This window comes from Lepidochelys kempii, chromosome 1, assembly GCF_965140265.1.
Source record: "Lepidochelys kempii isolate rLepKem1 chromosome 1, rLepKem1.hap2, whole genome shotgun sequence".
NCBI lineage: Eukaryota > Metazoa > Chordata > Testudines > Cheloniidae > Lepidochelys > Lepidochelys kempii.
This window is the reverse complement of record NC_133256.1, coordinates 185,046,683-185,070,987: the sequence shown is the minus strand read 5'-3', so window position 1 is coordinate 185,070,987 and position 24,305 is coordinate 185,046,683. Positions and strand designations below refer to the sequence as shown.

The window sequence follows — 24,305 nt, the reverse complement described above, 5'->3', positions numbered from 1 at the left end:
ACAACTTCTAAGGCATCTTTGGTATTCATTTATCTCCATGTTTTCAGGGACATCTTACACTTTTATATAATGCCTTTCATGTGACAGTGATTTTATAAACTTACATAGGTAGACCTTGCTTCATCACTGCCAAAATGCAGCCATGGGGGAGTGTGGGGGGGGGGGAATGGAAGATTTAACTGCAACAAGAATGTTGCACTACAGTTTAACAGAAAGTAAAGAAAATTATGCCCATTTGAAATCATCATACGAATTTAGGAAGCCACAAAGTAATTGCTTCCTCTTAATTGGAATTTTGGCTCTTGTAAAAAGTGCTCTGTAATCTCCGTGGACCACAAATAGTCATCCCCCTGCGGTCTTCAATATCTCAACCAGTAAGTTACAACTAGTGGCACAATACCCTAATTCCATTCCAGAACATTGGTTCAGTAGTGACTTGAAGAAAAAGTACAATCTACTCAGTCACTAGTACAGCTTCCTACAGAAACCTGGATTTTCCTTGGAGGTTTCCCGTCAAAAGCCTGGTGGGACTCTGCAAGAGTTATGAAGATTCTTGGATTTAAAGTAGGGCCTAGACCTCAGAATGATGGAGACAACCATAAACAGTGCTGTCTTGTTTCTCACCTCTCTGGTAGGTGAATCCTTATTTTAGTGGAGGACTCAGATTATGGGATATTCAGATATCTGTCCTTCAGTCTTCTGCCTACAAAAGAGGTACAGTTCTAGCCATGTAAACCTATGTGAAGTACCATCACTCTGTCATTAATTTTGCACCATGGATTTGGTACTGGTCAAAAGTGGGTGTCTTGATCTAAAGGCTTTTCTGTGATGCACATCACCATAGTAGCTGAGCACCTCACCACACCCCTGTGAGGGTATATCCATATTATAACCATTGTATAGGTGGAGGAATTCAGACACAGATATTTTGACTTGCCTAGGATCATAGAAGAAGTTGTATGGGGTAGAGCCAGGACCCATATGAAAACCATATGGAATTGTGGCCATATAATAAAGGTTACATGTTCTAAGAGGTGAGTTGGTCTTTGTTCAGCTCCTAATAGAAATGTCCACATCACACACATCAGTGGCTCCGCAATCAAAGTGGGGGGGTTCCCAAGACTGAACTGGTGAAAGACACCCATAGGGGCCTCCTCCAGGGCAAGTGGATGGCATATTGGCAGAGGACAGTGTGTGGTAAACTCCTCCTGCCATACTGTGCCTGTTCTATGAATCAGTAGAGGACTTCAGAGCTGGTGATTGGTACTTTCCACCAGCATGAAATTTAGTGTCTTAAAGAATATGCAGGTGGTTCCATAAATCTTCACTTTGAGAGCAGAGGCAATATATTAGTCATCTGACATCAAAGTGCTTCACAAACTAACCTAGATTGTTTTAAGCACTGGTTAAAAGCTTTTGGGTAACACAAAGAAGGAACCTTGAATGAATAATGGGATTAAATTGCTATCTTTTAGGTCCCGTGTTTAATGTCTCAGTGCATTCGGACAACCCGACGGTTTACCAGGGCGAGCTGGCAGATCTGCTCTGCATTGTCACCATCGACAGAGTGGTACTTGAGCCAGGTACTCCACTGAACTTTATTTCATTTTTTGTTTTTTGGAAATAACTCCGTTACCTTCACTGTACTGTACAACACGGGCAACTGGGACACTATTTGAATAGGTCTAGAAATCAAGAACCACCACAAAGCCCCATAATACTAGTCAAAGCAATGGAGAATATAGGAAAATATAGGCCAAAAGGTTATATGTGTATATATAAAACAAACTGGTAGGTTCTCATTTCATATCCTAGTGAAGAGGTGTTCTCATCACAAACCTCCATTACTGTTCACACTAACAGTCCCCATTGCTGGCAGTCTGAGCAAAGAGCCAAAGATTGAATGCGCTGTGGGCCCAGTCACCCTTAGTTAGGAATGAGATTCATTGTCAGGGCAGTGCGGGGGAAAAGCTGTGTATCTTCTGTGGATAGTCATTAAATCTCCACGTGTCAGCTTAGCACTGTTTGTCCAACACTAAACTTACTTTATATCTTGTTTTTACAATTTTAAAATTTAGCCAAGATGCCAACAGTCCTTTCTCATTGCTGATCTCTTTAGTAATGAGCCTGTTTCTAGATTCAGGAGCTTTTGTATGAAATACCAAGAAGAAATGTTGCATTCTGTTCATTGCTAACATGGTAGGATGCACACTGAATGCAAACCTTAAAAGGTTATGAGGTTCAGAGACGCACCAAAAGTTCAGATGCCTGCTTGACACTAGCTTGGCTGATCCTGACTTGGGGTAAAAAAACCATGAAATAGCTTTAAATGATATATTTATGCTTTGAGAACTCAAAAACAAACAAAAAAAACCCTAGGCTTGATATGAGTTTTGGATGAAGGTTTAGTTTGGTTTATATTCTCTTTAATTTGTCCCTATTTGTTATGTAAATTAGTACATGTGGCACTTATGACCTCTGTAAGCATGATGCTTCTCCAAAAAAGATTACATCTTTTATTATAGAAGCGTATAACATGACATACCAAGAGTTAGTCAAGCAGTTTGTGCTGCAGAGGCAAATGCAGTAGGGAAGTAGTCTGCTAAATTACTGCTCTGTGCTGTCTGTGAAAATATGAGTGAAGACTGTAGTAAGAATGGTGAAAACCTGGTTTGAGTGTCTTATTTGAATTGGTAGGTGGGGAGAAAGTTGAGGAATCTTTAATGTTGACAAGATTCATAACCCTGGAGAATGGGCATGATCTGCAGCAATATAATTGTGTTCTTTGTGCCCCAATCTGCCCTTAGTGTGCTTTGCACAAGAGCCCTTTAGAAATCATCAGACAATTTAGTCTCCGTGGCCCATTTTCAGCTCTTGATGCCTCTGAGATTTCCAACAAGGAGGCCACTCAGTGTACATTGTAGTGAGGTTTATTATATGACTGTTCTGGGGGGTATGCGGAGAACAAGAGATTGGAGGTATTCAGACAAGGGGTGGAAGGATGATAGAGAACAGAGTTTTACACTGGAACGGTGACCTCTCCAGAAAACTGCCAATCCCTATGGCCAAGGTGTGAATAGTGCAGTCTCACTGGGGTTGAGATGCTTATTGAAAGCATTGATACTGCTGAGAATTAGAAATGTCCTTGTCACCCAGAGCAATCAGTGCAGAGTTTCCATTATCATAGCACTGAAGATTTTTGTAATCGATTCTGCTTCTGGGAATTGTCTCATTGTGTTTGGCAGAGCTCTGCTCCCACAGTTCCTTAAGTCTGTAACAGCTGGGCAAACAGACCCGTGTTCAGCTTGTACAGTGGACGTGCGCAGCAGGGAATGACTAAGTGTGGAATTGTGACAGGTGTCCAAGTAACTTAGTCAGTGGTCTGTGCAAACATTGTTTAACAAGATTTGAGATTCAAACCAGCCCCATCTGTGTCCTCATGGAGAAGCTGCATCTGGGCCCTTCAGGCATGCCAGAGAAACTGGCACGTCTCCAGCCCTCTGTTGGACCCCTGTGGATGGGAGTCTGATATCTTTCTCTCCTGTTGGTGGCTTGGCCTGTTTTTAGTGAGACATCTCTCCATATTGCAAAACTTAATTCACAACTGGAATTAATAACCCAAACTTAGCAGAGACGCCAAGGAAATGAACAGACCATGGGAACTCCCCCCAAATTGGAACTGACACCCAATACTGGGGAAAGCTTGCACCAACTGTATACATACAGCAAGAGTTGATGTACTTTCTGGGTTGACTGAGCAATGTAGTGCTGGTCTCCGTCTGCCCCCGGGATGTGGGAAGTTAAGTGAAGGCAGAGCAGACATCACTGCTCTGCCAACTGTCTGCTTAACTTGCACAGAGAGGTAGCACCACCCCTGGCCCACTTGCATCTTCTGGAATATCATAGAAGTCAAGTCTCCATATTAAATCCTTGCTGTTTTGGTCTCTGATGTTCCAGAATTGTTCATTCTAGGTTATCTCTCATGAACACAGACGAGCCAGTGGATTTGAGAGGATCTTTTATTTTAAAGTCCGCAGACGTGTTGCTGAGGGCATTAAGCCCAGATTTGTGCTGAACTATTTTCATCTAAGCTTTGCAGCTCTCCTTCACAAGTGTGCAATTCTAATAGATGTTTATATTTCATGGAGTAAGGTAGGGAAACATCTGGGGTGATCTGTTTACACGCTCCTTAATTTTCATAACCATCTGTGCAAAGTACTTATAGGAAGATTTTGAAATATTTGCTGTGCTTGAGAGAAGACAATGTCTTTCTCTTTATCAGTCAGCTTATCCTCCTTCTGTTACACCCAGAATCAATTTAGAGTACTTATAATAGTACTGGTTCTAGGTCAGACTTAGGTGGGGCAAAGTAACTTGTCTTAGCTAGCTGTACATTTATCCATCACTGAAGGCACTTTTGGATGTCTCCCGCAGTGCTCTGCTCTGGCCGCAACACTATGCAAAGGAGTGCCGTTGCTGCTCTGAGCCCCGAATGGAGTGTGCGTTATGGAGGGTTGGGACACTGGAACATCTGTCCCTTATAGATTCTTCATCTGGGAGAGCCAGTCTGTTAGTTTTACAGCTGTGATTAGTGTGCTGAATTCAAATGAAATTTTTTTAATTCTTTGAGTAAGGTAGTGTCTCCATTGCCTCAAGGGCAGAGTCTCTTCTATTAGTTCTGTAAAAATTCTTCTTCGAACAGATAACAATGTCTCCCAAATGACCCCTTCATAGGCCTGTATTCTCAGGTCCTTGAGAGTATTACAGTGTCTCTCTCTGAAAAAGTAGTTTTATGTGCTCCAGACAGACCCAGTGAGTGCCCTGGAAAATTAACAAAGCCAGCTTCTTTACACTGTCTTGAAGAGTGGTACTCTCAGCTCTCTAGGAAGCCCTGTTCAACCTCATATCAATTTAGCAAACAAAAAGGGGTTTCAAAATTGTGATTCAGCACAATCACAAGATGCTAAAAGAGCTCCATTCTGTTGAGTGGAAGTGCATGGTGTCTAGTAGGTGGGCTGGGAATAGAATTCACTATCTTGAGGACTGAGTAGCCAGGAAAGTAGCTAAAACCCAGACAGCTTAGTCCTGTGTGTCAAATTGGAATATGCATAAAGATGTGCCTTACATGTTGATGATTCTAGCCAGCCTGGAGGGAGAAAGCAGGACACCACCACGTTAGTCTGCATGTAGAGAGGACCTGAGAGTTTCATCACCCAAAGGGATCAGCAACCCCCTGGATTTGTCACTGGGATGTTATATTTCTCCCTCATAATATCCCAGGGAGCATTTAGCCTCTCTTTTCCTGGTGCCTGATATTGACTAATATAAGACTGTATGGTAGGGGCAGGGAAGAATAGCAATGAATTTGTGGTGACAATGATCTGTTCCAGTGATCCAAAAATGGAGACTTTATTTTTGTTCCCTAATTAAAATTGATACTTAGTATGAACAACGGGGATGGAGGAAAGATTTTTTTTTCTTGCTTTTGGGGATACCAGTGGATAACCAAATATTTAAATATGCTGTTTTTAATTGATCAGATTCTGGGAGCAGCTGGACGTATTTGCTACTAATCTTTATAGAGCACCAAATTCATGTCCTGCTGTTGCTAAATTTCTAATATTTTGTAATGTGAAAAATCACACAAAACTCAGGAATAAAGCAAATGACTTTGGCACACAGCCCCTTCAAGGGATATAATAACGAGGAAATCTTTCAGGCAGACAAAATCTCCCTCTGATTCTCTGTGTGTCGGTACTGAGTCACTAATTGCGCACTGTGTATACTGATTAATAAGATATGTTGGCATAATACTATTATGCCATGGTGTAATTACAAAAGATAGATTTGGCATTCTCAAAATGACAGCAAGATCTTATAACTTTCAACTCATTATCGCTGTATGAAGGAAAAAGAGAACCTCAAATTAACAGTATAATTTTAAACAGAAAACAATTCTTCAAAGGTATGAATTTGCCTGAGACGTTAAAAGGACTTGTTTGTTAAAATTTTATTCTGCAAGTGTAACTGTGTGTGACTGGGGATTTGGGGGAGGCAATGGGTCAGAGCTGTGTCATCATTGATGTCATTTATCCTGGAGAATGTCCAAGTGTTCTTACTATAACTGGATCGAGCTTGTCTGAAGTAGAATATGCGGAAGTAAGAGGAATTTATGGGCAATGTATGTCTTCAGAGATTGGGTGTAGCCAGGGTGTGTGGACCTGTTACCTCGGGTCACGGTTTCAAACTCAACCCAGCTTGGTGGAGACAAAAAAGCTAATGGCTGTCTTAATGATCTTTGAAATGAGTGGGTGGTTTTCAATCTGGCTTCTTGTGGACTGGTGTCCGCTACCACATAACAGGCCACCTTTTTAGCAGTCTCCACAGAAGTCAAGAACTGACTGGGCTATGGAGATGGAACTCTTCCCCTAGAAGTGGTTGGTCCAGGTGCAGAATGAGGGACACTGGTGGTGAAGGGAGCAGGCAAGATAGAGGGTGAAATTCTGGCTGTGTTGAAACAAATGGGAATTTTTCCCTTGACTTTAGGGGGGCCAGGATGTCACCCTGAGTAACTAAAAGTAGCCTCTGCAGTTACAGGCAGTAGGAATGATCTACAAGGACTATCTGTCAACAAATGTGCTTCAGGGCATTAACTGATCCCCAGGTGGGGTTGGGTAATGTTTCCCTTCTCCAGAACTGCAAAATACACCAGGTACTTTTATGGAGGTTCTGTGGCATCTTCTGGTACTGGCCATTGTTGCAGTCAGGATAGTGAACTTTCTGGGTGAATGGACTATTTGGAGATGCCAGTGTCTCTGTTGCTATATAGTGTGCCCCTATCTGCTGTCTTTCCCTCTTTTCATTACAGAAGACGTACATGAAAATAGGACATTTTATCCCATAGCGTTTATCTGCTCCTGCTACGTATTTCAATCCTGTTTATGGGTACTTCCAGGTCAATTAATGATATTACAAACAGAATTATCCCCTCCAGTAGGGGAATAAGTAACAGAATTTGAAATGCAATACATAGCTATTAGAGAGACAAGGTAGGTGAGGTAATATCTTTCATTTTAGACAGAGTTTTTCTTCAGGTCCTTCCTGAAACATGAAGAGCTCTGTGTAGCTCGATCACTTCTCTCTCTCATCAGCAGAATTTGGTCCAGTAAAAGATATTATCGCATCCACCTTGCCTTTCTAATCTCCTGGAACCATCACGGCTACAGCTCAGCATACGTACGTAGATGTGGCACCTGCTAACTACAGATAAGCCGAGGAGATACCCCCTGCAAGTGTAGGGTAGGGCTAGCTACTGAGTTTGAAGCTCAATTCAGGACTGGCAGTGCTGATATCCTGCAAAATGTTAGTGTTATTTTGGTTGGACCTTACTCAGAACTGGAAAACATAAACCCTTTCCAGTTTTAGATCTGATGTGGATCCAAAATTGTAGAGGCTGGCTTGGATATGGGAACTCAACTAATTCATATTCAGTATCCTATCCTCCCTCCCCCCTCACTCCCCGCCAACACCAATCTGTATCCAAAATTCATAAGGATGTGAGCGTCAGTTGTGGCCCATCTGTGTGCTTAATGTGTAGGGGAATCAGAGATGCAGATAATGTATAGAAGCAGCAGAATTGTCTAAGGCTGTGTCCTCATTACACTCAAAGCCATGCTAGCCCCTACTACATCTGAGGCACTTGTGTGGTAAGAAGAGCTCAACACAGTTTTCCTTGGACAGTGTGGGCCACTGATTATTTAGTTAAGAACAGTATTATATGTGTGCTGTGTATTATTAGAGCCCATTGACTACAGTGTGGTCAGTCTAGCACACCTCAGGATAAAGTCCCCAGCTCTGGTGATCAAGGAGATAGTGTTAGGTCCCTCCTGCTTAGCTTCCTGACATTGTGGATAGGTCAGATTGAGAATGGTCCATCCCACCCCTATCATCCCTACACACAGATTATGAGAATATTTCATTATTGCTCTCAGATGGAATCCATCTTCAGCTGGAGTTTAGACAAGTTTGTTAAAGAGACCATAAAAAACAATGACTTCTTTAGCAGCTTTCTGTATATTACTCATATATAATAGCATCCATGTTGGTTTTCTAACCCGCTGTGCGGTGAATTGGGGTATTAACACAGAGGATGTTGCAGTGATTAAACTGCATCCTCAGCTGCCAGCCTAATAGGGTTAAAAGTGCAGATCTGCTAAATGGATCAATATGATCTTGTATGAGCACGGAAAGGGACGGTAGTACTGATGGACTCTGACTATCTGTCAACTGGTGTTAGAGGTGGAAGTCACTACAAAGGCACTTGGTAGATTATCTCCTTGCAAGTGCAATGTGTGTGAGGCATAGTTCCTTCTGACACATAATTAAAGAAAAACTATGGCAGAAAGGTAGGCTGTTTCATGGGCAGGATGTGAAGGCAAATATTTAGTGATATCATTATGTGTGTGGTGTTTTATGAGCAATTCTAGCATGTTCATCGCTGTACTACCTGGGGGCCTGCCTTTTTATGTTGAGAACACAGCACGCTAACTACAGCTGGGAGGCTGTCTTTTTAAAGGAGAGACTTCTCTGAAAGCATGAGAGACTAGACAAGGTCAAGGATGTTGTTTGGAAACTGTTGCCCGCTAGCAAACTTCTAGCATTCTGCTCCTCATGCCTTGCGCTTTAGTTTAATCATGTGGGAATTACAACAGTCTTACCCAGCTTCTAGGCTTGCTTAGCAAAGACTCACCTATGAAATTAAATTTGAGATTTCAGTCTAAAATAGTAGGAAAAAGACACAATAGAAGATCTTCTGCTGTCCCCAGTAGGAAACCCTGTCCCTCTCCCAACTATCCATAGCCTTCCTACTGTTGTACCCCAGCCCAACTTCATGACACACTTACCCTCCCAACAAGTACCTGCACGATTTACCCACTGTCCCCTAGTTGCTAAACCTGTGTTTTGACAAGATCTTAATCCCATTCCTCTTCAGCTGCTAAACACTTATGTGCTGCCCTCTACAAGGGCTCCAGCAGTGGGGCTCTGGCGGCAATTTAAAGGGCCTGGGGCTCCAGCCGCTGCTGGGAGCCCCAGGCCCTTTAAATTGCCACCTGCGAAAGCCAGGTCACCCCGGTACGGCGCACCGGCTTACTTTCACCTCTGCTCACTACCCTTCCTATGCTCCCACTGACAGCCCTTCCCAGGTGCTAAAAATCCCTTGCTACCATCCCTGAAAAAAAGACCCAACCACCCCACTAAGTGTCCTAGCCCTGACTCTTCCCTTTCTGCTTCCTCTGCTTTAGCAAGTGCCCACGACTCCCAACATCTCTGTCATAATTAGGTAGCATTCCAAGGGTTAATGCCAAATACTGATCCAGCCTACTTAGTTTCCTGCAGTCATAATCTTCTTTGTGTGTCTGGTCAATTCAGAAATGAGGTTAACTGCCTAAGAGTTCATATTTTCATGATACCACCTGCATTGTAATCCTTCTGTGATTTACCTGGTTTGTGCTGGAAAGCTGAGTTGTCAAAGAACAGGGTGTTTTTGGTTTGTTTTGTTTTTTGTTTTTAAATCTATGCTGTATTTTCAGTCATTTGGTTATAATGCTCCTGTATGTTCCGAGACACCAGACTCTGCCCATTTGCTGACTAAGTGACACTGTAAATATCCTTCAGAGCTCACTGTCCTTGCCAAATTCTGTTTGCCTTCAAACTCAGATGATATGTCCTTCGACGTCTCCTGGTTTGCTGTGCATTCCTTTGCACTGGACAGAGCCCCTGTCTTGCTAGCTTCCTTGGATCGGAAAGGGATCGTGACCCAGGCCAGGAGGAACTGGAGCAGCGATGTCAGCCTGGAGAGGATCAGCCCCATGGAGTTCCGGCTGCGGGTGCATGGCTGTGAGGGCCAGGATTTCGGCAACCATTACTGCTCAATAACCCCTTGGGTGCGATCAGCCACGGGTGTCTGGCAGCGGGAACCGGAGATCAAATCCAAGCCCATATTCATATCTGTGAAAATGGATGGTAAGGGTTTTAGATACTTTTCTTGTTGAGGCTGGGGAATGTACTTGCCACACCCCTGTTGGAGCCCTCAGGTACCAACTATTCCCCATTCTGCACGCGCCCCTCCCTCCAGCCCACCCCCACTTTTAGAGGCCCCTGCATTGTAGCTGCCTCCTTTCTTCCGAAGGTGACTGCACAGGGTACTTCATAGCCCATCTGTACACCTGCTGTATTCTGCCAGTGGGGATGCTAAGGCTCAGGAATACCAGTGATGACACTTTACCCCATGTTGATGATAAGAACACGTGTAATGCTATGGGTCTAATGTGTGCTGTCGTAGAACTAGAAAAGCTTTTTAAGTACTCTGCAACTGCCTCTAAATATGAAAAGTGCTAGTTCTATCTGCAGTTAAACTTTGCATTTTCTCTTGCATGTTAAACTTTTAATTCCTGATCATACAATGTGCCCAGCAATGTATCGTGCTTACAAAAGCAAAGCTTTCCCCTTTCCCAACCCGTTGAGTGGCCTGATACTTCTCACACCTATAGCATCTTTTAACCAAGACTCTCCACATGATATACATTGTAAAGTAACCCTGATGCTGACCACACAAGGGAAGTATTAAGCCATGTCTACATTACAAACTCTGGTAAATGTAAGTTCTATCGGTGTAAAGCCACAGCAGTTACTGCATCACTTGTGCGTACATGACTGCTTGTGTTGGTGCTGCATGTACACACCAGCAGAGCTTGTGTCAATGTAAAATGCGGTGCACCATAGGTAGGTATCTCAGTGCGTCATGCGCTGCCCTCTGGTGCAATACCTTTTGGGAAATTTTTGGAACGTGCTTGCACACACACGAGTCACGGGGAAGGGGGAGCAAGGGGTCATGTTCCCACCAGGCAATTTTCTCATCCCATAATGCTATCTCTATCCTATCACGTTTTTGTGTCTTTTTTAAAAACCCTACAAACCCACACTTGTTAGTGTCTGCCATCTCTGACAGAAGCATGGAGCCTGCACAGCTGTGTACTGTTGTCATGAACATTACAAACTCAGGGAGAATGGTGCTCCGGTATTTGCAGAGCTGCAGGAAGTACCGCAACAACGGGGGACATGATGATTTCTTTGAGGACAGATTACTAGGGAACACAGTGGGGAAAAAAATAAAAATTAAAAAAATGCAAGGTTGTTGGTGTTCACAGAGCAGCTGCAGACGGTGGAGTGCCCCTTCTGGGCCTGAAAGCTGAGCACTGACTAGTGGGATCACATCATAACGAAGGTTTGGGATGATGAGCGGTGGCTGCAGAACTTTTGGGTGGGAAAGACTACGTTCCTGGATCTGTGTGCCAAGCTGGCACCCGCAATCCAGTGCAGGGACACCAGAATGAGAGCTGCATTGATGGTTGAGAAGTGAGTGATGATAGCACCATGGAAACTTGCAATGCCAGGTTGCTGCCGGTTAGTGGAAAATAATTTTGGAATTGGAAAATCCACAGTAGGGGGCTGCTTTCATGCGAGTGTGTAGGACCATTAACTGTATCCTGGTACACAGGACTGTGACTCTAGGCAATGTGCAGGACGATATGGATGGATTTTCAGCTGTGGGTTTCCAGAACTGTGGCACGCATATCCCTATTTTGGCGCCAGCCCTTCTTGGCACATGAACAGAAAGGGCTACTTTTCTATGGTTATGCAAGAGTTGGTGGATCACTGGAGATGCTTCACTGAGATCAATGTGGGCTGGTCCGGGAACATACATTGTGCTTCCATCTTTAAGAACACAGGGCTGTTCAGAAATCTGCATCAGGGACACTTGTTCTAGACAGGTGGATTACTATTTGGCAATGCTGAAATGCCAAGTGATCTTGGGTGACCACACCTATCCTTTGCTCCCCTGGTTTATGAAGCTGTACACTGTCCACTTTGACAGCTCCAAGGAAAGATTCAATTACCGGCTCAGCAGGTGCAGAATGGCAGCTGAATGTGCTTTCGGCAGATGGAAGGGATTTCGGCAGTGTTTACTCACTAGATTAGATCTCTGTGAGAAAAACATCTCAATGGTTATAGTTTCCTGCTGTGTACCGCATAATATCTATGAGGCAAAGAAGGAAAAGTTGCTGAGGGGTAGGATGGAGGTGGAACAGCTGTTGGCTGACATTGACACGAGCACCATTAGAAGAGCTCAGTGTGGAGCTGTGCAGCTGAGGGACACCTTGAAAGATCATTTTAACCATCAGCCACAGCAGTGTGGTGTGGTAGGCTGTACTCTACCTGGCCCTGACCTTTGGGTGACTGTCAAGAATCGTGTAGTGCTTGGTGTACATTTATGTTCGTCTTTTAATGAACCAATGAATTGTGCAGTGCTTATTGTACATTTATAATTATTACACTGGGTTTTTCACTCAACCTATGAATTCTGTATCTCTGGTCTCTTATGAATAATCTAGTGGCACTCGAAGCACAGACATACCGCAGAATGTAATGAAGTAATAAAGATGAATTTGTCCAAAAAATAAAAATGTATTGCATACCTAAACCAGTGCCAAACATTAATGTGCAAAGAAAAACCAAGATAGTGCAAAATTTTAATTGTAAATTAACAGAACAGAACTTTAAAATTAGAATGGTGGAAAACATTCATGTCCATGCCAGTCCATTTCTGCCAAACATGCACCAATGCTGGCTCTCACAGGTCAGTGTATGTGAAGCTGTGGTTTTTCTCACTGTCCGTTGCTGTGGGGGGATAGGGATGTGGCCCCTGATGCAAGATGTAAGAAGCTGCTGAAGTGGAAGTCTTGGTTGACTGTAAGGGGAGGTGAGCCCGTGACTGTTGGAGCTGTAGGTCTACAAGAGTCTGCAGCATTTGTATTTGCTGCCTGGGAAACCCCATTGTCCTGGTGCATCTTCCTCTCCTTTTCCTGCTGGGACTCCTGTGTCTTTCTCCTGCCCGTTCCTTCCTTCTCCAGGCTGTCTGCTGTGTTCACCCTCCTGGCCCTCTGTTCATGGTCTGATGCGCCACTGACTTTCATTATCTCGATGAACATGTCCTCTTTCTCTTCCTCATCAGGGGATGGGTGTGGAGGGGGCACCCCTCAAGACTGCAGTGGCAGCAGCCACAGATAAAACAGACAGATGTATCCTATTTACAGTCAAGACAGAAAGCAGAAGATCTTAGGATTCCCTTCCCTTATTCCCCTACAAGTTTTAAACAAGACCTGCTTGTTGACCCTCTGGAGTGCCTCTCCACAGCACCGCTCTTCAGCAGCAGCCACAGTCACTATGGCCACTAGGGGCAAGGTGGGGAATCAGGAGGGAATTGTTTGGTTGCGTAAAACAATAAAATTTCAGCACTTATTTCCGTGGGCATGAGGACAGGACAATGGCACTGAGTACTGGCACTATTTACCACGGGCACAAATGATTTTAGCTGATACCTTGCTCTTGAGGGTCACGAAGGCCCAGAGAACACAGTGACTTCTGGCATCCTGAAGCCATCTGGGCCCATATGCCATTAGCCTGTTTACTGCAACGGTGCCTGCCAAAGTCATCATGGAGTGACGTGGGGAAAGTGTCCAACCATGGAAGCAGAAATAAGGCAGCCATTCCTAAAAACCTTCGGAAGAGGATTGAAGAGTACCTCCATGGGCATTTCATCAAGATCTCTCAGGACAATACAAGGGATGTCTCTGTGTACATAAACTAAGTGCTCCACATCATGCGTGCCCCCCACTGCCTAAATCTACAGGAGACTGAAATGCAGAAAACACTACCTGTGTGTGTGTGTGTGGTACCTTTACCTCTTCTTGTTGAGTAAAACAGTGAAGCGTAGATACCGGTGTCCTGCTAACTTGTGGTTGGGCCAGGCGCCATCTCCACATCTAAACACGTGAAGGGAGAATGCATGCCCACGTTTACCCTGAGGTTCCTTCTACTGGATCGGGCTCATTTGTGCTTGGCTGGCGGAACTGGCTAGATGGTTATGGAGTCTCCAAGTTCCCGGCTTGTGGCCTAGCTTGACCTCCTGCTGCATATCCCTCCTCCTCATTGCTCCAGGCAAGAGTCTCTGTCTGGGTATCCATGGTGATGTGCAGGGTCCAAGTATGGCCTGCAGCTCATTGTAAAAGTAGCAGGTCTGCAGCTCAGCACCAGGTAGATGGTTGGCCTCCCTGGCCTCCTGATATGCCTACCATAGTTCCTTCACTTTCATGCGGCACTGCTGCTGATCCCTGTCATACCCCTTCACCCACATCCCCTGTGCAATCTTTTCATAGATGTCCATGTTTCTATGACTGGTCCATAGCTGTGTCTGCACAGCCTCTTCTCCCCAGATGCCCAGGAGATCCAATACCTCCTGTCTGCTCCAGGCAGGAGCATGTCTATAGTATGTAGCTGCCATGGTTGGTTGGGCAGTTTTACGCAACAGTGAAGAGCTGTTGGGTGCACTTGTCAAAGCTGAACAATCGGGAAAAGACATTCCAAAAGTATGTGTGGGTTTTAAAGGGAAGTGGGTGGCTTCCAGCGTCTGAGCAGTGGAGTCACTGTCTAGCATTGTGGGACAGCTACTGGAGGATTGTTAGGATTGATACAGGTCACAGTGTCTGCACACGCACTGACCTCGGTGTGTAGACCATGGTGCAACGCCACTAGGAGAGGTGGCATCACTGTCAACAAAGGTTGACATAAGTCGTCTTAACTTCGTAGTGTAGACCAGGCCTTAGCTGCATTTCTCAGACAGGGGACTTGAGGCATGGTGAATTGTGGTGCAATTAGTATCTCAATCGATAACAGAACCCAGGAGTCTGACTCCTAATCCCCTGTTGTAAACACAATGAATACACTGCTCCCTGTGCTCATGGTTCTTGACCTATGTTTCAGCCCTTTCTGCATGTTACACGCAACCCTTAAATCTCCTGCAGTATAAGAAACTAATTTTCATAACTGCTGCATGTACTTAACATTAGTTGTATACATCCAGCAGATAGTTAAAACTGTGATTTAGTGATAATCTAGGGGGCATGTCAGGCCAAGTACTTACCAAAGTACTTCCCAGAAATTCAAGGAATGGCCTCACTGGGAGCCCCAAAGAAGATGAAATGAAACATAAGTCTTTGTTCTGCTTTCTGTGCAGCTAGTGAGTTACCTCAGGGACGAAATGTCCCTAATTTTCTAATGCTCTGCTCCCATCCCTGGTGGAGCTAATCCTACAATTAATATTGCTTGTCCATACCAGTCATAGAGAGAGCTGCAGTTGATTCAAACTCTGCATGAGCCTCCTGGAGCAGTGTGCCTCTTGAGTTGATTTACCTAATCCCCTGAATGGGTCCTCATTCCAGACCCTCCATTTCACTGAACTGCAGGATGTTCAGCACTTCTGAAAAGCAGGCCACTTCTTTGGGCACCTAAATATGGACTTGACTGGAAACTGCTAGGTGGCTAGAATGAATTTGCTTCCTAACGAGCTCTAAATCTACGTATACAGTCCTTCAAAAAGTCAGAGCCCTTGACTCGTCACTTGGAAGCTGTGTTGTAAAAGGAATGGGTTTCCATCCATCTTTGTTTAAATTGTTGGTGGATTAATCTGGTTTGGATAAGAACCCAAAATGTGGATGCTCCTCAGGACTAGCTTAACCTTTGGAGTCTGTCAGATTGGAGCTGGGAATCTCACAATGAGACATTTTCTTATGAGATTTTGCATCCTGTCCTTCTTGTTTCTATATGGGCTTGAGAATTATGGAAGCAAAACAGAGGGGAGTGAGAGCTGAATTTTTTCAGAACCTTCGAAATGGGGAGGGGGAACTAGAATTTCTTTCTGAATGGTTTCATCTGTCCCTGGCTGATGTGTATTTTCCCTTTCTTAGACAGAGTGAGCAAGTTTGGCATTTCTCTATACGCTGTATTTAATCATTTTGCTTTTGCTTTTTTTTTCTCCCCCTTCCTAGTGCTGAACGCTTTGAAATATCCACTGTTGATAGGCATTGGTCTAGCCACCATCATCGGACTCTTATCCTGCCTCATTGGCTACTGCAGTTCCCGCTGGTGTTGCAAGAAGGAAGTACAAGAAACCAGACGGGAGCGACGCCGGCTAATGTCAATGGAGATGGACTGAGTGTGGGAATGAGACTATGCACGTTTTGGGAGAGATTTGGGCAGTTGGCCCGAGACTGAGATGTGTGTGTGTGCGAGACACACAAATGCCCAATGGACAGTATCTTTCTCTCTGATCTAAGCCAGGACCTAGAGCTTCTCCTCTCCACATGCTAAGTACTGAGAGCGCAGGCCATGTGTACCAGCACAGAGCTCTTCTTCCAGGGACACTTACTGTGGGGATATTTTCTTCTGACACGCAAACTGTTCAGCAGCCTTCAGACAAGATTCACTGTTAAATCCTTTTGTCTTGTTTTTAGGATCTCTCTTTGTGTGTGAACATCGTTGGGCGGGAGGGAGGGTTATTGTGGTGGGCAGGGCTTGGGAGAAACATTTTGCCTTTTATAAAATTAGCTGACCTGTTCTCTCTCTCTTTTACCTCCCCTCCCCCCCCCCGGGTTTTGTTCCTATCTCCAGTGCTGGGAAGGAAGCAGCCGTATGAGGTGCTCTAGTACTTGTTTGGTAAAGATGCAATGGTCAAGGTGGGTTTATGGTTGTCAGGGTGCCCTCTCTTCCCCTATTTTCAGGGGTTTGGAGTTCACTCCACAATACAGCATGTATGGACGTGTCTGTGACAATTTTCTTAAATATATTTTTTTTAAAGTTGGTCTTTGTTCTGGTGACAAGTGCTACCTTGGCAACCCTAGAGGCTGAATGCTCAGACCAAGTACTTCACAGTGCAGGCCTTCCTTCCCACCATAGCCCCTCCCACTGTGCCTCTACCCTGACCCACAGGGGGTGCTACTCTTCCTGAGTGGAGAGTGTCTCCCTGGCCTCTCTGCTGAGACCACCAGCAAGGCGCCAGTTACCAGTCATGGCGGTGGTGATGTGTTCGTCAGAGGAACACCCGTCCTTTTAGGAAGAGGATGGAGACCACCAGCTCTTTTCAGGTATATGGTCAACTGGCCGTTGGCTGGAAATGGTGTGGGAACCAGCTATTACCTATACACAGAGCAGGTTCTAAAGTAATTTCCATTTTGTTTCCTTGCAGCCACCTAACACACATCTCTGCAATCTCTAATTTGGCAGCAGTGTGTCCACAATCAACAGCAGCCAAATTGTGGCTGTGTGGGTGCAAAATCAGGCCATCATAGAAGGGAGTTTGATTTTTGATATTTTTTTTTTAAAGCAGGTCTCTGTCTCTTTGTACCTGCAGTGACCCCTGTCTTTTCAAGGGGTCCTCTCCATTGCTGGACACTACATGGGCAGATCTCTCCAGGGGGTTTGAGGCATATTCATAGGTGCTATCGTATGAAAGCCCGGCTCTGGTCTTCCACACTCCCTTGGCATGGCTCCTAAGGAGCTGCTCTCAGTTATCCGGGCAGCTCTGTCTTCTAGCACAGCTGGTGTTTTTAAGCAATAAAAGTCAGACATTGTGTACAAAAGAAGTACACTGATATCGCATGTTGGGTTTGGCTAAAATCAACAAAGATAGGAAATTGAGTTACCACCAATGGTCCATCCTTCTCCATTATGCTTTAGGAATAAAGGACCAATGACAGATGAGACCATCTGCAAAAGTTAGAGGCCCTGCTGTATTGTTAACTGTCTCGAGACTTTCATTACATTCTAGGCCTTCTCTGTGACTAGTAGTCCATTCGCACGTACCCTCCGGGGTACTGCAGGATCTAACCTCCTTTTATTAACATGACTTCATTTCACAGCTGAGTGAAGTCTTTAACGCCATTGTATTGTAACCGCTACAGACGGCATTTATTTGAGATGCTCAGTGTTCAGTTACTTTTGTCCTGATATTTTCCCCAGCACTGGCACAAGACTTTGTCCCTGAAAGGGAACTGGGGCTAAGATTTTTCGCGTGACTATTTTGGATGTGTGCATTTCAAAAGCAGCCTGATTTTTCAGAGGGGGTGCTCAGCATCATTTTTTGTACTTTGGCCCCTTTAAGGTGTCTCATGTGGGCCATCCAGAAATGGAGGCACCCAAAATCACTCGTCACAGCTGGAAAATCTTGACCTGCGTCTTCTCGGCAGCCTCCCCCTATTGCTAGCTTTTTCTGAAGCCGAGCCTCGTGTTTCAGTGCCCTTCCTGAATCTGCATGTGGACACAGCAAGAAGCTGGTGGGGGAGGAATGCATAGCCATCATGGCACACCTGAGTTCCCTGTGTTAAAATGAAAGAACTTGCATCTATATACTCTCCAAAAAGAGGAAAGCATAGGAGTTGATTTGCTAGAGCAGGATGTCATCCTCTTCCAGAACCAGCACAGAATGTTTGTTGTCCTCTCCTGCGCTGCCTTACCACACTGAGGCACTCGCTTGCTGGTCTTGCGGGGCACTGAGTTTGTATTGATGTCCTCTTTCCCACACACAGCTAAACGACTCTTCTCTTTCCTGCTTTAATATTTGCTTTCCTCACATCATTGATGTTCTTTTAAAAATGTTCCTAGCATGTCTCTCTGTTGGGTGGGGTGGGGATTAGTTATCCAAAGCACAAGTCACTCGCTTTCCTTGCAGGTTTAACCCTCATCTCTGTTGCTGTCCGTTACGTTTGGGGGAAACAGAACCAAGCTTGGAATGCAGTAATATGGAATGAACAAGCATGGAATGGCAGCTCTTCCTAAGCACACACTGCATGCTGGCATTTTCTCCCTGCAGAAAGAAACTCAGGGATATTTTGGCTGTGGGGGTTCCTTACCCATTAGTGAAGGGTCCCCATGCCCTTAGCTAACATCAACCTTATTTTTCGAGTAGTGTCCCTCTGGGTGCGTGTGCGCCCCACATGCCCTCAATCGGAGATTTTCATTAGCAATGTCTGTTCAACCCACACTTGCGCCGTTGGTATCCTTGTGCCCCGGCCGAGGCTATATCAGGCTGCATCGGCACAATGGAGTTAGCATGTCCGCCTCTTGCCTACCTCGGTAGTTACAGAGTTTCTCCTAGTTAGCTAGTTTAGTTTAGTTGTTAGTAGTTAGATTAGTATTTGTTTAAAAGAAAAAGCATTTTTTTTATTATAGAGGGTGGAGTCCAGTCTTAGATCAAAGACTTTTCTGTTTGCTCACCCCACACCCATGTGATTCATGAAAGGCCTGGGGACCCTCTTCTCCCATACAAAGACCTTCCTACAGGTCATTGTGTAGGACCTGAACCTAGTTCCCAAAAGCCTCACAAAGCTCCCTTTTGAACCAATGGCGACCTGCTCCTTATTGACTTTATTACTATTGCCTCAGCCTGCAGAGTCAGAGAGATCAGGGTCTTAATGGCTGACCCTCCTTTCACAACATTCCACAAGGATAAGGTGCCCTTACGGCTACGTCTCCGGTTTCTCCTAAAGTAGCATACGAATTTCACCTGAATCAGAGCATATACCGACCAGTTTTCTTTCCGAAGCCACATTCTTCTAACCTGGGGACTGCTCTCCATGCTCTGGATGTCAGGAGGGCATTCTCTTTTCATCTGGACAGAGCTAAGCCATTTTATAAATCCACTAGAACGTTTTTGACCTGTCTGCAACTGAAACAGAGTTCTGCCATTTCTACCTAGAGACACGCTATAAATGCGTGTCCGGGTATTTTATAGCCTGCTACTAGGCTGTTGACATTCCACCACCATCAGTGTTTTGGTGCACTCAGCTAGATCACAATCTACATCTGTGGCTCTCCTTAATGTTCCCTTTCCAGAAATCTGCAGAGCTGTCACATAATCTTCAATACATAGCTTCTCTAGGCACAGATGCGGCTGATGGCAATGCAGTTCTGTCTTCTGTGATGGACTCCAATCCTAAGCTCCCTGCTCGTATGGGGGGATAGTGCTCAGGAGTCTCCAAGAGTGGAGTACCCATACAGACACTACTTGAAGAAGAAGAGGTTACTTACCCTGTGTAGTAACTGTGTGGTTCTTCAAGATGTGTGTCCCTGTAGGTGCTCCGTTACCCACGCTCCTTCCCCTCTGTTTCAGTTTCCTCTGAGACTCAGTGGTGCAGAAGGCACTGGGGGGACAGTTCACCCATGTAGCCTGATACAGCCTTGGCGCCGGGCACAAGGATAACCATGATGCATGCAAGGGCTGAACGGACATTGCTCCTGAAAATCTCCAAGGGCCTCTGGGGCACACGTGCACCTTGGTGGAGCACCTGTAAGGGCACAAATCTCAAAGAACCACAGTTACTGCAGAGGGTGAGTAACCACTTCTTCCATCATAGCCCATAACACATCTCCTTCCTGTTCCAAATGAAAGGAGATGGCCACTACATCGCACAGCTGCTAGCCCTTTGGGAGATGGTGCTCCCTCCCCCTTACTCCCTGGTGTTGCTGTATTTTCAAAGGCTGAAATTCTTGGGGCAGTAGTTCCCCAGCAGGTCTTCCAAGTGTGCCAATTTTGTATTATCCTCTTTTTATACAATGGGAATCTCGTCTCTAACTAAAGAACCTGTGTCTCTTAGTCACTCCTTTTCCCATGATTTTTTTTTTACTCCCTGTGCCCACTTGTGTGTGTTAGGAGTGGTTGGTATCTGAGGAGATTAAGGATTAAGCTGCATGAGGTGCGATGCAAGGGTTCAGTACCATCTAAACTGCAACTCCTGGGATTGAAACCAATAGCCAAGTATGCTAAGGGCTCCTGTTGATCTTACTCTGTTCACTTTGCCATGTGATTTCTACTCGGTTACAGCTGGGAAATTCCTCTCTACTTGGACTCTGAACCAGGCATTGCTTGAAAATGACTTTAGGAAATAGACAGGAATTGGTGTTTGGCACAATTCTGGAATGCCGGAATTGAACGGTTCTAATGATGCTATGTAATGTTTCTTTTTATGTTCAAAATAAAGAGCAAGTCTTTTGGTAACCGTTCTCTGGTCAGAATGTTCACACTGCAGGCGGCACTTCCCATCGACTTGGCACTCAGAGCTCCTCTCAAACAGACATCAGATTTGAGCCTCCAGCCCTCTTTTCTCTTCCCCCCCCCTCCAATTCAGTAAGTATTCTCCTGGTTTTATGGAAAGGTTAAATGACTGGACTATGGTTATATGGTGTATCCTTGTCAGAGGTAGGTCTAAACTTTGATTCCAGGCTCTGCCCGCTATACAACAGGCACTCTTGATAGCAGCAACTTTCTCCTCCTGCCCACCCTGACCCAGTCTGTTGGTTGCACAAGGGCCATGAGTTAATGCCTATTGTATCCTCTGAAACCAGTGCATCAGGCCTACTGGCTGGCTCTCCTGACTCTGCCAAACAGCCATCAGGAAAGTCAGTGGTGCTGGAGCGGAAAATCTGTGTGTTTCGCCTACTGTATCTGCCGGCGTCTGAGGGCTTGTCCACACTGGCAATTTACAGCCCTGCAACTTTCTCGCTCAGGGGTGTGAAAAAACACCCTTCTGAGCACAGCAAGTTTCAGCGCTATAAAGCACCAGTGTAGACCGTGCCCCAGAGCCACGCCTCTTGTGGAGGTGATTTTTTACAGCGCTGGAAGAGCTCTTTCCCAGTGCTCTGCCACGACCACTCAAGCCATGTTAAAGCCCTGCCAGTGAAGACGTGCCCCCAGACTGGGATTTTTTTTTTCTTCCTGTCACAGCTGGTAACATCACCAACCCCTACAGCAGGGTAAAGAATGCACCTCCCTGCTCTGATGCGGGAAGGGTGGTAATTTGTCCTCCTGGAGGTATTTAAGTCTGCTGGTGCAAAAGCCTCTGGGAACTCCTGTACTCGTTCTTTGGCAAGGTCAGTCTTTCAGGTCACTCATGCTATCCTGCTTGATCGCAATACCAAAGCCACCTCACGGTAGCATGTAGAACTGCTGAGTGGTGGCTTGTGTGGCAGCTCCCACTGAAGTGTGTGCCTTGGTTTCTTTCCCTCCCCAGCTCAGGTCTGGCAGCCATGACTGAAAGAAAAGATCATGACAATCAGTATGGCGTTTTCATGATTTCCCAGATTCCAAGTTATGAGATCTTTGGGGGCAGGGTCTCTTTTGAAATAAATGTTAGTAGTGTCTGAGCGCAGTGAGGTTGAGAAGTGCTGTCCTGTCCTGTTAAACTGTCACCACTCAAATGGGAGCTGCATTTCCCTAGGGGAAGGTGTTTCCCTTGGGTATGTACAATAGGCGTAGTGCTTGGGGTCCTTTGGATGAAAGGTGCTGTGTCAATGTAGGATCGGTCTCACCATGTTGTAGTGCTGGTCCTGATGGCTCATTTATCAAGGTACTTTTCAAATCATTTCTTCTTCTAGAACCATTTGCACCCCTTGGAATAACAAAGGGGCGACTGCTTCCTCTGTGCGACAGGAGAGGCGAGGTAGAATATGGTTTATCCAGCACCCGCACGAATGTATCTGTGTCACAAAAACGGCATGTCTAAGAAGGTCCCTTTACTTAGCCCCACCTGCTTTTAAGAAACAAAGTCTGACTTGGCATAACGAGGGTTTCTTTTCAAGTAAATGTAGTAACGGTGAAAGATGCTGGAGCAGCCTCTCGCCAGAGCATTGGCGGCAGCCGGACAGGTGTTACCTACCCTTGTCCTGCAATCTGATCTCCTGGGACCAGCTCTTCAGGGGAGAACAGGTCAGCCTACATAGTAGCCTGTTTAGTCTGTGGCTGTTTTGCTGAGACTGTCAAAGGGCTGGGAGGGCAGCAATTGTATTGATATGAAGAGCTGTCTGCTAGCAGGTGAGCAGAGACCACCTGCGCCCTGCCCGCAGAATAGCCATCAGTTGGTATCTCTTCAGTTACTGCCAAACAGTGCTGTATTTAAACTGGAAGTGAAAGGTTCTGCCCCCACCCCACGCTCTGCTGAGCCATGCATGATCCCGAGTTTGCAGATTATATTCATTTCAGAGGAGCTATAAATCACTATGAAGCAGGTTGGAAGCTTTAGGAGCCTGCGGTAAGCTAGAGTTTGCAGCTCCAGGCTTTCAGCTGGACCCACTTTGACTCTGTTAATGGACCTTGTGAAATCTGAGCAGCTTCTGTGGATGCTGCCTGTCTGACATACACAATTTCAAGGGTGGGGGAGGGGGAGGAGAGAGAGAATCGGTTTCTGTTTAGAGTGGAGTGTCACTGGCCATGCCCAAAGACATTGCTGGTGGGTATGTTGTACGTGTTATGGTGACAAGAGTGAGGCGCTACAGGACTGGGTAGTGTCAGACCCAGCTGGGGGTTCAGGAGCTGTGAGCTCTCCAGAGCTCTGCCAGTACCTCTGGGTGAGGAAGTGCAATCCCCTGATAGTCCAGTGCTGAACCCTTGGTTCTTAGCAGGGTGTTTTCATTGCAGTCCATTTCAGCATGTCTGTACAGCACCCCAATCCCTCCACGGAGCCAGGGCGCTTTATAAATACAGTGGCCCAGCAGCTGTCTCCCTGCAGCCTGGTTGCTTAGCCCTGCAGCATGATTGCTCCTCACCCAGTGTCAGAGCTGCTCAGCCAGTGCCTGCTAACAAGCCACCTTTTGTGGTTACAAGCCGGGCTCTCTTGACAACAAAGCTCAGGGCTTTGGGTGACTAGGCTGGCAGTAGAGAGCAAGAGCCCACTTTTAGGCAGCCAAGTTTGAAAATGTGTGGTTTGAGTCAACATTTATCCCAGTAACTGGTGTCAGCTAAGTCACTCACAGCACAATAAGGCCCAGCACTCCATGCTGTGATTGCAGTTGGCCTGTCTGGCTTTCGGCACCTGCAGCAAAAATTAGTGGTGAATTCACTCCAAGACTTCCCGCTTCCTCGAGCCTTTCACTGAAATGTTTCAGCAGAACCCACATGTTTCCTCTGGGAGGATTCAGCTCTCACACACCAAGAGGAGCAGAGGAAATATAATCCTGAGTTCAAATCCTAGCAATTTGGGAGGGGAGGAGGGGAAAAATGCAGCGCTACCATGATTATCTCAGAGTCTTGGGGGACACCAGCAGCCTTCAGATAATCAGGCGAGCTGGCGCAGCAGACTTTGAAGTCTGCTGTCAGGTTTTCTCAGCCCTGATCGCAGACTTCAAAGCCTGCCAGTTAGTTCTAATTACAGAGAGCGAGCTGACTGGCTGACTGCCCTAAGGCCGGCCAGATCAGCTACACTCCCACGTGCATGTATTCGTGTGCTGAAAGCTCACTCTGGAGCGCAAAGATCTGAATCCTCCAGTCCTTGCGTGGCCCAAACTCCCCATTAACTTCAATAGAGCGGCTGGCCTGTAGTCGCTTAAGCTCTTTCCTGCTGTTTTAATGGAGTCAAGTCAGA

The 24,305-nt window shown here is 45.7% G+C and overlaps 1 protein-coding gene across 2 annotated transcripts in view; it reads left to right on the top strand.

The window, feature by feature from the left end:
* Positions 1 to 20,947, top strand: part of PTGFRN (prostaglandin F2 receptor inhibitor) — a 100,534-nt gene extending 79,587 nt beyond the window's left edge. The window contains exons 7-9 of one of the 2 annotated variants that reach the window (XM_073304627.1): positions 1,476 to 1,583; positions 9,718 to 10,023; positions 15,945 to 20,947. In XM_073304627.1, the coding sequence (XP_073160728.1) occupies positions 1,476 to 1,583; positions 9,718 to 10,023; positions 15,945 to 16,111 (581 nt within the window). In that variant the 3' untranslated portion in view covers positions 16,112 to 20,947. The remainder of the gene's footprint in view (positions 1 to 1,475; positions 1,584 to 9,717; positions 10,024 to 15,944) is intronic. The other variant, XM_073304637.1, reaches the window with a different exon arrangement.
* Positions 20,948 to 24,305: the final 3,358 nt, after the last annotated feature.